The 15740-nt window shown below is 42.8% G+C and overlaps 1 protein-coding gene across 1 annotated transcript; it reads right to left on the bottom strand.

The window, feature by feature from the left end:
• Positions 1–943: 943 nt before the first annotated feature.
• Positions 944–6126, bottom strand: foxn4 (forkhead box N4). Its single transcript, XM_041042701.1, has 9 exons — positions 6047–6126; positions 3416–3582; positions 2785–2897; positions 2581–2691; positions 2362–2489; positions 2130–2226; positions 1815–2022; positions 1299–1691; positions 944–1194 (listed from the first exon to the last, which is right to left on the bottom strand). Exons 1-9 carry the CDS (start codon positions 6124–6126, stop codon positions 944–946), a joined length of 1548 nt encoding a protein of 515 aa, XP_040898635.1.
• Between the last annotated feature and the right edge of the window lie 9614 nt (positions 6127–15740).

Raw genomic sequence — 15740 nt, 5'->3', positions numbered from 1 at the left:
AAGACTCAGGTTTTGTCAAAAGTGGATATTAATTGCCAAAGTGGTTCCCCCGGGTGATGTCTTGATTTGCCTTACCTCTGATCAGAATACCAGAAATATCAACCGTGACATTTCATTTGAATGTGTATATGATCTCTTTCCAATGTCTAGTATTCTACCAAGGGCTGTTGTTAATAAATGTCATTGATATATTTTTTGGCAAAAAGAAGCCTCTTTTATTTACCCATTTGATTTTTTTTTTTTTTATTATGGTCAAGTTAATGAACATAATATACATCTGACTTTCAGACATGTTAATCACAGTGTGTAGAAGGATAATATGTAAAATCTGGATTACTCAAAGTGTTGGCACACGTTTGCATTTTGGAGTGAAGTGGGTAAATACAGTCGAAAGAAAGCTTTTCTGTGGCGATAGCAATTTGAAACATTCAAATATATACAGCAAAAGATTGATAGAGTCATCACCTTCTCCAGCTGCCTTTTATAAATATAAATAAAACATCACAGCAATAATGTCTAGCACAATACGACAGACAAGAGACGGGGAGCTACAATATGGAAGGGCTTTAAAATGCAGAGTGAACAGCAGAAAAACTGGTGGATGCTAACTTACACGTACTTCTCCATATAGAGTCCTCGTACTCATACAGGCTTTGAGTCTTTGCTTGGCAAAGCTAGATATTTTAAGTCTTACATACTTGTTCTTACAGCCACATCTTATTTTTTCAGCACTTTTTAGTTCTTAATGAGCAGTTTTCTTGTGGACTGTATGTGAAATGATTTTCAAACATCCTTCTCCAGGTAGTTCCCAGGTGACTGTAGGAAAGCAGTGTGATTTGTACTTTCAGTAGCACAACAACGAAACCAGACTTCAGACTTCTTCAGTTGGCATCCATAGGTATCCACAGATGAATCACGCTGATTCTGTTGCAGTCTTGCTGCTTTAAAGCAGGGCGATGGGCTTGCTGTTGGCCGGTGCGCCCATGTATTGGGAAGAGAGCGGATCCTGGGAGGTGTAGGAGGTGTAGAGGCCCGTCACCTGCACATCTGACAGCTGCAGATTCGCTCCAGTGGAGACAGGAGGGAGGTTGGCTGTTCCCAAGTCACAGTCTGATAGTCGGAGAGGCGAGTTACTGAAGGTGCCCAAGGCATCCAGGTTAAAGCTGTCGTCCTTCATTTCCTCCCACAGATTACCTGATCAGATAATTGGAGAGGTTAATGTAGTGATGCAACAACACTTAAGTTATCCAGTAAAAACAAACAAAAAAACAGGCCTGACTCTCAAAAAATGTATTTACCTTGAAGGGCAAAGTCCATGATGCTCGGGTCCAGTGCGTCCACCTCTGTGTGCGTATCACCGTGCACACTGTAGAAATCGTCAGGGGGTTTGCTGGGCTGCTGGGTGAGTGGACTGTGGGAAAGGTCAGGGACTGTGTGGAGGGGAGGTGTCTGGGCAGGGGCAGGGGACATTGGGGCCAGTCGAGCCTGAGCCTGGAGCTGAGCCTGAAACTGGTGGTGCTGGTGCATGGGTAAACAGGGCAGGGACAGCGTGACTATAGGCTGAGGCTGCATCTGGGCAGAGACGGGCAGTGGGAGGCCAGTTTGACAGCTGGGCAGCCGGGTCATGCCAGGCTCCAAAGCCTTACGTCTGCAGTTCTCTGGGCGGTCTGTGATCAGTTTGTCCAACTCATCTGCAGTGAACAAGACAGATTATCAGACTTACCAGACAACCTCGTTTGTTGGTGACTCATGACTCATGCCCACTGAATGAGCAGTGGACCTTTAACTTTTAAGTAAGTAAACAAATTTCCTACCAGGATTAGCCATGCTGCGGCGGATGGCTGGCAGGTCCTTGCGTTTCCACTTCTGCATCTCTTCCTCCATCTTATCAATTTTGGCAGGGTTCAGTGCCCATAGACAGCCCTTACGGGACGAGCTGCTCGTCTTGTTCTCCACTTTCTCAAAGCATTTGTTTAAGGACAGATTGTGTCTGACCGAGTTCTTCCATCCATCAGGTGCAGTCTGCAGGGAGAGAGGCAGTGTATAGTCAGTCACGTTCTTTATTTACAATGAGGAAATGATGTGGACCTCTTTTAGCCCTTGTGTGTAAGATTAATAGATTATCGTACCTTAAAATAAGGAAAGTGTTCCTTCATAAAGCTATAGATCTCGCTGACTGGGAGGCTGCCAGTTTTGCTGTTTTTCAGAGCCATGGCAATCAAACAGCTGAGGAAAAAAAAAACAGATTAAATCATTATTTGAATGCCGCTCAAAGCAGATTGTGTGAAATACACTGAGGAAACTAATGAAATTTGGTTAATATATTTTTATTTCATTTTAGCCAAATACTTGTGTGCTGACCTGTAGGAGTAGATTGGTTTGGGGAAGGACTTGGGCTGCAGCTCCTGGTCTTGTGGGGCCAGGCGAGGTTGTGTGAACAGACTTTGGTCGTTGAAAGAGACATTGCTATAAAGCCCACCAGCTGAACACTAAGAAAGAGAGGCGACAATACTGAGGACTGTATCCTTCACATTTTTCTGTTGATAAAATCTGGCTCCTCTTTAGCTTAAAGTATGTTACCTGTTGTCCAGTTTGAGTTAGAGAGTACACCTGCTGGGGTGTGGGCTGGTAGACTGAGGTAGGGCACTGGTATCCTGGAGAGGGCAGCCCATTCATGGAGAATGGAGACATCTGCAAAACAAATGCAGGGGCATATTGCCTTAAACTATATATGCATCATACAACATAAAAGATTTTTTTTCTTGCAGTTCTGCTGAAACTCACACTTCCATTGTGGGTGTTGATGATGCTGATTCCCAGCGGGCTGTGCTGCATGTTGCTCTGGAGTTGGAGCATGGAGCCCTGTCCCGCTGTCATCGTCATGTTGCTCAGCTGAGCTGTAGGGATGAACAGCAAGACTGGTCTTACTTTAAAGTAAAAACAAAAACACAAACAAACAAACCTATTTATCCTCACGTGGAGTGCTTGATATTCATCCAGGCATTTGTGGTGTTATTTTTTTCAGGTCTAAAGATATTTGCTGTAGCTCATGACAGTAGATTGAAATATCCTGTTTGAAAACCTAAACTACTGGTGAGTGAGTTTTTTAAATTGTTGACACTTTGATCTTTTTTCCCCCTCAATATTAAGGCGAGCAAAAGGAAATCCCACCAAAACTGTCTCAATTAATCAATGTCAATGTCAATCAGTGTGGTTTTAGTGTAGAAAAATTCCCAATCTCTTCAACAACACATTGTCTGTTTTCATTGGCCTTTATCTTTCAGTGTAATCTTATCAAACTGTGCTCACATCTGCAGGGGCCAGAAATCCAGAAGAAATCAGTGGTCCTGATTTATCCAATCAGAGGGATGATGCGGTTTTTGAATGTTGCACTGTCCCCTCCCTGTCACCTCACCTGTCTGTTGCTCCAACAAGCTGCCCTGGGAGGGCCCGTTGCTGTGGCCTCGGCTGTCAGCCATCTGCTGTAGTCGGGGCACATCCACAGAGGTGAGCCATGACAGAGACTGCAGGTCCCCAGGGAGGTCCTCCTCCCTCAGCTGGGAGGGGTCCGTGGTCAGAAGCCTTCAAGAGAGGAGGGAGGAGGTTGGGGGTGGGGGTGGAGGGTTAACACGGCTGTCAGCGCAGACACACACACACACACACACACACACACACACACACACACACACACACACACACACACACACACAGACTACAAGTGGAATTTAAATCTAAACATTTGATGGAACATTTTGTCCTTCGAAGTCAAAACGACTGTAATGAGTCTGAATGTGGGAAAACAGATGAAAGCAGCTCGATGAAGCTGTGTATTAGCCGTGCCATCCAGGATTTACCATAAGAAGATTAGATACAAGTGTTATTTAGCAGTGACAGTTTTAATCAACAATGAGGGAGTTAAACAAGCTTTCCATTCAGAGTAAATCATCTGTTGAGATTATTGTGTTTTTTATTTCCAGGAGTGCCACACTGATCTTTGTTTTCTCTTAGTTTTTAAGTCTCTGCTATTTTTGTAGATTGTGGACACAAATATTAAAAAAATTAAATAGCTAATTAATTTTACACAATAATTTTTTTCTTCTAAGAATACTCATAATTCAGCTCATAATTTTATACATTTTTTGCCATAAACTGGATTAGATGTAAGATTTCTGTTTAACCAGTGCGCTGCCAGTACCAATCAGCTTTCAGTCATTACTTCTTTTATGTGGAGAGCCTCGAAGAGAAAGAAAGAAAAGGGAGGAATCCTCTTGAATCCTCTCCAGTCTCCTCGGCACACACACACTTACTGGGCAAGGGTTTAGTAATTGGGGTCGCTATGACAACACATACTATTCAGTTACTTTGTTGGTCTGTGGACAGTGTAGGAGTAAACCCCCCCCCCCCCCCCAATACACACACACACACACCAAATCTCCTAATAAAAAATCAACCCTGTGTCAGGTGACCACGGTCTCGCCGTAACCATTGGCTGAATCATAAGTAAACAACGCATGAGATCGTTTGAAACATGGGACAGCAGCACATGTTGCCTGCAACAGTTGGCCTTGTCCATTGAAAAATGATCACCTATTGTGTCCCAAACGACAAATCTGCCCAGTGGCACGTGGCTCTATTGTCTTCCCCAGACCCTTCCTTGATTGTCTCTGTCGTTTCTTTTCTTTACCCAGCCCTTGCATTAATCTGTTGGAATGACAGCCCTCACATAGGAGGGACAAATAGGATGCCATCTGCTTCCCTGTCCCTTTCCAGCCTCTATCCTCACTGCTGCCCCCAGCCCCCTCCATCAACCCCCCCCCCCCCCCCCCACCCCACCCCCCATCCCATCCTCCCTAAACGGGGAAATCAGCAGAGCCTCAGGCCAGAGGGGGTGCAAATGCAGTTTGAGGTCAGGGCCCTGTGTCTGCCGTCTGAATAAGTGACATCACTGCAGCCAGGAATCAGCAGCACACGTCCCCAAACACCTTGCATGCGTCAGTAAATGATTTTGAGTCATCATCCTTCTGAACAGGTGGCAATGTGAATTTAACACCCTCTAAAGTATCACAGTATGACAGCTGGAGCTTTGAAGTTTGTGTGCCTTTGTGAGACTGGCCCTTATTGTTTTCCTTTTTCTGTGTCTTCTTGCTGTGAGTTTTATTTCACTTCTGACAAACTGAAGAATTACATTTCAAGCACAACAATCAGAGATTTTTTTTTTTTGCTTACTTTCTTACTTGATTGTTGAAAGAAAGTACTGAAAAGGTGCTTTTTGTGTTGTATAAAAAGTAGGTTTTCATACACTCAAAGTAAATCAAAAGCATGTACAATAGTTGCCACAGCCTTATACTCTTTTACTTCAAAAACCTATTTTGCAATAAAAGCCTAATAAATACTGATAGAAACTATAGAATACATGACACACGGGGGGTATTCCCACCTCCCCTCTCTCTACCAGCAGCATAGAAATTGCTCACTGATGCAAAACATGTTGAACCGGTGTCTCCATGTATCATCCCAGCCTTCCCAGAGGTTCAACAACACTAAATATTGCACCTCCTCCCTTCCTACCTCCCTCTCTCCCTCCTTTTCTAATTGGGAGCCACTTGTGCACACTGGTGACCCAGAGCGCCCTGCCTCCCCCTGAGCAGGCAGGCCAAGAGGCTCAGGCTCTCCGTGTGCCGACAGCGGGAGTGTAAACAGAGCTGATGGTTTCTGACAGATCCATTCAGACTGAAAATCATTTATTCTTCAGGATTTTTTTTTTCCTCTCGCCTTTTTCATGCAACCCCCCATGCACAAAAAGAGCTGTCCATCTACCTTTAGATTAAACATAGTGGGGTTAGACAATTTGTTCCATGATTCTCTGCAAAACACCTTAAGGGATTTGATTAATATAAATATGCCTTTTATCTACTGAGGCACCTCAGAGTTGATCCTGCGTGTTTGTGACAATATGCAACAAAAACTTTATGTGTTGTTTAGTCCTAAAAGATTCTGTAATCAGTGTCCTGATATAAAGGAGAATGTTTTAAATCAGAAGTCTTACCTGTAGTCCTGTGGAGACGGATGATGCCCAGCATTCTCAATTATTCCTGACATCCTGGATGTAATTCCACCTTCTATCATTTCCTGGGATATGTGGTGCCTGTGCAGTTAAACTAAATAAAATTAACACACTTGAGGTTATGTCCTTATTGAGTATTCAAACAGAAATAGGCAAGCCATGTAAAAGTATGTGTTACAATAATAACAATATTCAAATTGTGTCCTATTTAGTATACAAACATGGTATAAAATTGCAAGCATTTTACATTTTAAACTCAAATTTAAAGTTCAATAAGAATGCAACAAGAATAAACAAATTCAAAAATGGACTGATAACAGTACATAAAATTTCTGTTTGGCATAAGTATGCCTTTGTTGTAGCTTAAGCCCATTTCACCATTTGAGTGGTTTTTGTTTCCCTTAACTCTCACTGAGATTTCATTAAAAAAAAAAATACATTGAATGAATACAGTAATATAGCTTCCATTTAATAAGCATTTAGTTTACATGTTTACATAACAGCTCAGTCACATTAACTCAGCCAGGATTTAAATGGCTCATCATTGAGCTGCTTACAGAGAAATTATAAAGTCTAGAAATCATTCAACTGTCAATTTGACTATAAAAATGAACAATCTAACAAAGACTGTGATGCGGAAAGAAGGAAATAATTAAAAAACTCACCTGTTTTTGATGATACTGAAGATTGTGAGAGCCGGTCGTGAGCCCCTGTACTGTATTTCACTGTGTTGCACTTGATTCTCCAAAAACCGTTTTTAAATTTCCCTCTCTGGAGCTGTCCAGCTCTCTGACATGCGCAGTGGAGACCTCAGCGGAGCTCCCAGTGGCCCGGGGGGCAGGAGGATCCCATGAGTTTGACAGCTGCTGTTAATGCAGTGCCTGTTAACAGTCCCGATCACATCCACAGTCCCAACAGCAAGTGCAGAAGTAGCGATCTTGAGTTTTTGGAGGTTCTTTTTTTTTAATTTTTTAATCTTTCTCCCAGTTTCTGGGGACTTTGTGCCAAAAGTGGTGCCTGTGGTGCGCTCCTCCTCTGCGGCCAGATACACGTTTGTTGCATTAAAAGTCAGGCCATACTCCATCCAGACATTGTAGTCCTCTTATCGAATGATCATTGAAGAGATAAGTTAATGTACTAAGAGGAAGTTCCCTGTCTGTCTTACTCCGCCCTGTGCGCACACAGGTGCTCCTTGTGCGTCTTAATAAAACTCAAAATACACGAGTTCAGGCCTAATTCCTGATCAGGCTAATTGGACAAGTTTGGCCAAAAATGCTCACTATTCTAAAATAACAACCAGACTATGCACTGTCAAAGCAACAAGTGAATTAAACAAAAAAGAGGAAAAATAATCATTAAATATCCATTTTGCTCCACTAAATCCTCCTGTCAGGTTATTCCCAGTAAGCTCCCTCGTTCAGGTCTAAGACGATGTGAGTCGCTACTTGTGGTGGCATCTGTGTAAGTGAGTGTGAACTTTTTTTTTTTTTTTTAGGGAAGTGCTTGTAGATAATTTGCTTCCCGCCGCTGTGGCCGCGTCCTGCTCCTCTCAGCAGTGGGAAAAAGAGCCGGGGAGGCGCGTAGGGAGGGCAGGGCGCCGGGTGGGCTGCAGCAGGAGGCGGCAAAGGCTCGCATTCGTCTGGAGAGCAGGTCCACTTCAGAAAAAAAAAAGACTATGGCATAAAGAAAGAGTTATGTCTTGGGTTGGAAACGCGTTACAGTGCACTAACCAGTCCAGAAAATAAGAAATTACTGTTAAATCATTTACTCATTCAAGCTGAAATATAAATGCAAAAATAAAAGAATCCAATTTCCAGCCGCCGACTTTCATTATAAACGGGCATTTCACTGAGTTGTGTGCACCATGGAAAAGAACTTCTGGCAGCTGCCAGCATTAGTATTTGTTTGTTTATTTATTTATTTTTTTCACAGTTCCTCAGACAAAGAATTCGCATTCAAGGACCACCAGGGGTCCCTATGTGAGCTCCAGGGGGTCCCCTATTTTTTTGAAAAGTTATTTTTCAGCATCATCTAATTGTACGAGACATTAAAGAAGGGCATTGGTGAAAACGGTGGCTCACCAATAAGGAAGTGAAGTTTTTTTTTTTTTTTTTAAATACCAGTCTTAAATGTGAAACTGGTTTGAGATTAAATTTGCGGCCGGAAATTAAAGGGGAATTCCTTAAAGTCTGTAGGGAGACGGCAGTGACAGCAGTATCAGACCCATGGGACCCTACAGATGGTAAATCGGCCTGTCACAATAGGCACAATCAATGATTACATGCATGAACGTAACGGACAAAAACAAGACCATCCTCAGAGAGCAGATCCTGGAGGTCCTAAAGCCCGCAGGGTTATGATCTGGAAACAGGAGAGACACTGTGGAGCAGGGTGTGTTCATACTGTGTGAGATACTGTGGATGAAGAGTTGAGGATGATGATATAATTTAGTTGGTAATATGACCATTGTATGTAAATGCCCCGGGTTCACCAAAGTGTCAGCCAAAGTGTCCTTGACCAGGACACTGACCCACTGTTCATTTCGCAGTTATTCTGGATAAGTGCCAGCAGCAGGGGTGGACAAAATAACAGAAACATCTTATTAGAGCTGTACCAATTAGTTGATTAGAGTTTAGATTAATTAGTTATTTAAGCTATTTCATCATCTCAGTATTTTTTTTTTCTGCAAATTGCCAAACATCACCTTGGTGTATAAAGAAAATAATTGTTAATTACAGCTTTTCATCATCAATTGCTGGTGCTGGTTATAAACACTGCAGAAATTCTGTAAAATGTGCTGTATTACACTTTTGGAGTGTTTATAACATCATATGCAAAACACAAAAACACGAAATTGGACTGACAAAGAAAAACCTCTGTCACAAATAGACATGCAAGAGCCTCAAGCTGATATCTACTAAAGCTGCAGCCTCAGAAATGGCCACTCAACTAAAACAATAGTTGAGAGTCTCCTTTACTTGATAGTCCAAAAACTTCACTATCTGGCCATTTTGATCTGTTGTACTTGTGTCACCTTCTTTTTGCCAGTTTAGTGCTGAGCTTCTGAAACCTTCCTGTTATTCCTTCCCTGTGTATCTGTGCATGCTCTTAGTAAACATCAGCGTAATAGTGATATTAGAAAAACATTTATTTATGGCCAGGTAGTGACGTGTAGGACTATTAAGGTTATGGCAATGACCTGTGGGCAGCTCAGAGAGCTTGACCTGGCTGTGTGTGATGTATTCAGGGTAGACACGAGGACTCCCTGCAGCTCAGGGACACAGAATGACTGCTCTCCTCACTCATGCCTGTTTAGCAGTAATGGGGAAACAATGGGATCACCGCCTGAGGATTGGCCTGTGTTTGTAGCCTGTGTTTTTGTCTTGCACCAAGTGTTTACTCAAAACACATCAGCCCCTCTGAGAACGAGGTCAGCTCACCCCTCTAATCTCTTCTGCAGGCAGAGACACAGTGTCCCCCCAGAACAGCATGTCACCCAGAGTGACCCTCTGGCCACACAGAGGAAGCTGCTGTCAGCCATGCTTAGCCAAGGAGCAGCATCGGTGTCCTGCCAAAGACTGTGCTTTCTCACTGGAGCTTCAACTTGGAGGGAGAAGAGTGTCCAGACTGTCAGTCTTCGGGTTGCCCTGTCAAAGGTCAGACAGTCAGAGACAACTTACAACAGGTTTCAGTGTAGTTACACCTTCGCAGATGGAAGTCTTGGCATGACAGGGATTAAATGGCAACACCATTATCAAGTTGTACATGTAATGCTATCTGTAGGTGCTCATTTTACATCTTGTACATCTTTTTTGAAAAATCTGAACTAGCATGAACAATGAAACCTTAAGTGCAGCTCAACAATGCTGTAGTTATTAAATCACCAAAAAAATATCACTTCATCCTTCGCAGTATTTAACCAAGTTTCTGTTTTATCTGGTGAGAGTTTCACAGCTCCACTAAATGCAATCCAGATAAAATTCTTATCACTGCACCGCCACTCAGTGCAGCTGAGGTGAAGGTGGCTCTGCTCTGTTTAAATGTCCCAGTAAGCTACGACAGTGGGACACTGAGCCAGCAAGCACAGTACCAGGACCCAAAGTGAAACACTATACTTTTTACTCTGTTTCACTGACAGGTATGGTTACTACTGTAGTTTCTTAACAGATGAAGATTTTATATACACAACTTTTATGATCAGTTTATAAAATATGTTGTATTGTTATATCCAATAATATATGAATGATTTAAAGATACTTATACTTTCATGTATATTTATATGTATAATAATATGTCAGTCACAGGGTCAATTTTTCCTGCGTTATCGATACTTTTGATACTTTGAATATGTTTTTATAACAGTATTTCAAGTTTAAATATTACTCAAAGTAATATTTTCTGTGGACATTTTGGACAATTTGTAGTGCAGTTATTACACAGTGTTGTATTGAGGATAGGATAGGATATTTTCTGCAGTGACAGAGTATTGGTCAATCCTGGTCCCATCATCCTCTCTTCTGCGAGATGGCAGACGACTTCTCTGGAAAGACTGCTGGACTTCCCAATCCCATTGTCCCCAAAGATCACAGAAGACCCCATCTTGAGGGTTTAGAGGGGTCAGTGGTGTTGACCTCTGAGTGGCCTATGTCAACACCAAAGCCTCTGGCCTGAGGCGAGGTCAGTCCTTTTTAGTGCCTGAAAGGGTAAAGATGGAGCAAAAGTCCTCTTCTTTTTCACAGCTGATTGAGTGTAAAAGAGCAACATTTCCAAAAGAGCTCTCATTTACTTTTTATGTGGCACAGCAGGCACATGGTGTCCCCTAAGGATGGCACTCAGACACCCCTAAGTCAAGTTGTCTAAATTACTTTGCATTTTGTTTTTGCAGTGACCCATCAGAGGTTATCCAGCCTGACAAGTATTTTATTTGTGGTGGGTACTGTGTTAAGGAAGAAGTCAAATTAAATGTACTGCAATTAGATATTTAAAGCTACAGCACATAAAAAATGGGACAGAATAAGAAATCACAGTTATGAGGCAGACAGAATGATGTGCTATGTACATTATTCTTGTTTTTAAGAAAAAATAAACAATGTAGGGTATGAAGTAACCTCACTGACCCAGCACTTTGAGGCTGAAATGATGACGGGGCCCAGCCTTCGTTACGCTGTTCTGAAAAATTAGAATAATGGACTATGAAAGAAGGAGAGATCCAAAGAAAGGGACAGGGGGAAGAAAGAAGGTCTTTGGGAAAAGAGGAATTAGATAGGAAGAGAGGGAGAAATAAAGGGAGGGACACAGTGAAATGGAGACAAAATGAGAAGGAGAGAAGAGAAAGAGAGAGGGGGCAGTAGTGGTGTGATGTGAGTGTTATCATCAGCTCTCATTCTCAGCATGGAATCTATAATGGGAAAATCAACCTCTCTGACTCCTGTGTAATTGGATTTGCCGGGTCTCGTGCTGAATCAGAGCCCAGTGGGTAGCACAAAGCTTGTTAAGATTGGACAAGCATTGCTGGGCCGCTGGGCCAGGGGAGAGGTGGGACGATGGCAGAGGTAACCTTGACAACTTTTCTGGAGTGGAGAGTGAATAATTCAGATATGCTGAACACTCAACGGGTCACCCGTTATGGCCAATTGACTGAAAGCTTTCCAAACATTAATCAATCCATAAAATGGATGAAACCTGAGCGTTTCAAACATTTAGGTCACCAGAGCAGAGAAAATGGACACCTGTGTTACCTTGGAGAGTGTGTGCTTTCTAATGGTGGTTACCAAGTTACACAGGTTAACATGTTATTACTCACACCCAGTATCTCACCACTGGGTGCAGGTATTTTAAGGCATGATCATTTTTGTACACAGAAGAAAACTAGCTATTGGCTCTGTAGAAAATGTTCACAAGAAATTAGAAATATTGCACCAAATCTCTCTAATAGTTTTATATCCTTCGCCTTAAAACAAAGTCCAGGCTCATTAATGTCATTTCATTATTTAGTTTGTTTGGTGACTTTTAGCTTATATTATATAATTATTATAATAAGTTTTATGTCTAAGTCTGTGTGTTTCATTTGGCTCCAACAGAGCTGTACTCAACTCCACGTTGAGTACAGCTAATTGCAGTTGAAGTCCAATTAAAGACTTAAGGGGGCACACTGGTGGCCTATGGGTTTGAGGTGATGACCACAAAACGCAATGTTCCCAGTTCAGGTTTGGCCAAGGATCTTTGTTGCATGTCATTCCCCATTTTTCTGCCAACTCTCTCATGCAAGTGTGAAAAACACTCAAACATCTGACATTTGAATGCTATCAGAGGACTTTCAATGAGAGACACTGTTATCTGCTAATTGTTTTCACCCAAGCAAAAAATTAGGTAATTGCACATGGGCATCAACCCAGCAGCATTCTACTGAAGTGCGACGCAATGGCAGCTCAGACTGCAGCTCTAAACAATGATGCTCCCCTTACTAGCATTGTTATACTGAGTAATAAAGCAGCTGGCGCTTAGTTGGTAATGTATCCTCCTAATCAAAGATCAGTAACTAGACCTAGAATGTACCAGAAGGGAGAAAGAGACTGGGGGCTTTTTTGCTTTTGGTAGTGATGTAATGGAGCTTAGAGGCAGTGAGAAGGAGAGACAGAGAAGAAGGAGAGAAGGAAAGGGGGATGGTTGGATTGGTGTGGTTTGGATCTTGTTTCTGTATCGTTATGTTACACTCAGTAGAGCAGTAGATACCCAGGTAAGCACTGAATAAGATCTCTGTCCCTCCACCTCCCACGACATGAATGATTAAGCACCTGGCCCACAGTGGCCTGAGCCTGGGATGGGATGGTGTGGAGAAGCATTGGTGCGCACAGGCCTCAACTCAGCATCACCGACACTGAACAGCATGCTGGGCGAATGAGCCACTAGAAAGAGCAGAGAGGTGTCATCAGTATTATTAGTCAATCTGGACTACTGTCAACAATCCAGAGTGTACACGTTCACTGATTGTCTCCATGCAGGCAGACACAGGAGGACCCGCTATTCTTGTCTAACGTCTCTGGAGAGGAGGAAATTTGTTCCAGTGTGGATCCTCATTGAGATTCTACATCTGACAGCAGAATAATACAACTACAGAGATGCAGGTTTGAGTTTCTTTTGTGTAGTAAAAAATTTGTCCTGTGTTCTCTTTACCACCAAACAGATGGTTTTGTTCTGTTTCAAACTGCTTACTTCAGTTCAGATACTGTTGGTGTCGTCAAACAGTTTCAGAGTTGATGAGCTTGAAAGTTCAGTGTGACTCTGTGTTCTGTGGGTGGTGTTGAGACCTTTCCAAAGGCATCTTCAGGCTAAAATGGTCTTAGTCCCATTGAAAGTCTATGGGCTAAGATGGCTTATCATCTTTTAGTCTAACAGTACTTTTGCTTGCTTTCTGGTGGAGAGTTAGATGAGATGATTAATAGCCCTCTCATAACCTTCTGTTAAGTTTGAACAAACAAAAGCTCATTTGATTGGTCCCTAAACAATCCAAAGTATAAAAATTATAATTTGCTTTTTTACAAGGAGTTATGTCTTGGACTATTTCTGGGCTGGGAGCAGTGACTTCCTGGAGTTTTTAACTCTTTGCCTGGCAACTGCTCCTGTTTTTACACTTTGTTATATACAAATTAAACCAACAAGATACAATATGAGCTTTAGTGGTGCAGATAAGCAGATTTAAGTGACCTTCAGATTGAGCCCAGCCAGCTGCTTCCCTCTGTTTCCAGTTTTTGTTATAGGCTAAGCTAACTGGCTGCTGGCAGCTAATTTGCCAAAAATGGTGAACTAATGCTTCAAGACACTTTTGGGAAACAGGGCCCTGGTGAGTAGAAACCAAGAACCAAAAGTACAACTTTTAGTTGTACTAACATATGAAGACCTGTAGGGTCAAGTGGAGATTTTACCAGTGTTCCAGATAATCAGGTTGAATCCTCTTTAAGAGGGAGGGAGATAAACTTTGCTGTTACTTAGATGGTAAATTGATGTGTCTTAGAAGCAGCTCCCCTCTCCCCACCTCCCTCCCTCCCTCGTCTAAAGCTACTTCTCCTTCTCACACAGATGAGGTCACTCTGTTTCAGGCAACACTGACACTCTAGACCAAGATGAGGGACCATCTCTTAATTAAAATACAATTGGTTGTGCTCTGAGGTAGCAAGGCAATTCACCTGATCTGACAATGGCTTCGTGGATTCATTACATAATCATTCTTTCCGCTGCGCATCAGATTGGGCTGTCGATTGTTTAATTATAACTAGAATTACAATCCAGACCACTTGGTTTGTATCATACAAAGCTACTAATAGCACGCGTGTGAGGAAATCTTTTTTCTATAGCCAGGTGCTTTTATCAACTCAGACGTGCTTTGTCTTCCTGGACAAGAAAGTCTGAATGCCCATTCAGTATTAAGCCTTTCTTGCACACTGTCATTAGAAACACTTCTGCATGCTGCAGACAGATTTCTTAAAAAGAAATACCTGCAGGACACTGGAAACTAACAAACCTTTCGATTTGGTCAGCACCGTGAATGAAAACCTAAAACTTTGGCACTATTATCACCACCAAAATTCATCAATCCTCCACTTGACAGGGGCTTATCTGTTTGTGTTATTACTTGTAATACTGTATGGCAGATCCCTAAGTCACGCTGTCCCAGCATATTGTCTGCTTGTGCTGCCCTGAGAGAAGTTTGTTCCCATGAAGAAAGGGGGTGTCACAGATACCCCACACCAGCACCACTGCCATTACATTGCCAGATTGATTCTGACGTCCAAAAAAGGGTTCCTTCAATGATATTGTTCACCTGTCTCATTGGCTTAAAGTGGGTGGGTGAGAGAGGGGAGGGGGGGGGGGGGGGGGGGGTCGCTATGGGAAGGGGGTCGGGTGAGGGTTATTGGTGGGGACACGGGGTGAGGGGTATTGTTGGGGAGAGGGGTGAGAGCATTGGGGGTGTGGGGCTGACAGGTGGAAAAAAACACTCTCATCTGACTAGCCTCCTCTATCCTTCCATGGGGCCCCGTGTGAGCAAAGTAATGAAGTCCAAATTACAGCACAGGATTGCTAAGAACAAGCCTCTATTGTTCGCCCTCGGGGCACACTAAATGAGTGTCACAGCAAGCAGCGGGGCACAGACCGTTACTGCACTATTTAGTCTGTCCCGTTGTCTCAAGATGGCCCCGTTTCAGAGGTTCTCAGATCAGACAAATACTGCTCCCCTCCTCTCCCCTCCTTCGCCTTCACCCTTCCTCTGTACAGCCAACCCCTCCCCAACTCCTCACCCCAAAATAGGCCAAATCTCCCCTATTGTGTTTCGACTGCCTAGTGTGAAATTCACTGTGACGTTAAATGTTTTCTAATGAATAATTACTGAATGGATATGCAGGGGGAATATGTGTAATGGATTGTAGACTGCATTTTAAAGACGTCTTTTTTGTCTCTGCTCCGTGGTATTTACAGGACAAAAACACTTGGCCTTTCTCAGAAGAAATGAGGGCCATAGGCGGAGGATAGAAGCAGGGGAGGAGGGGGAACGGAGGGCTTTGTGTCAATTAGATCCAATGGATTATCTTTTTTAATGTTTTTACAGAGAGAGTTGAGAATCAAAGGACTTCTGCTTCCAAAGGAGAGAGAGAGAGAAAAAAAACACAAAACCAACAAAAGC

Source organism: Toxotes jaculatrix, chromosome 7, assembly GCF_017976425.1.
Source record: "Toxotes jaculatrix isolate fToxJac2 chromosome 7, fToxJac2.pri, whole genome shotgun sequence".
Classification (NCBI taxonomy): domain Eukaryota; kingdom Metazoa; phylum Chordata; class Actinopteri; family Toxotidae; genus Toxotes; species Toxotes jaculatrix.
The sequence above is the reverse complement of the archived record's forward strand: the minus strand, read 5'-3'. Positions and strand labels throughout refer to the sequence as shown.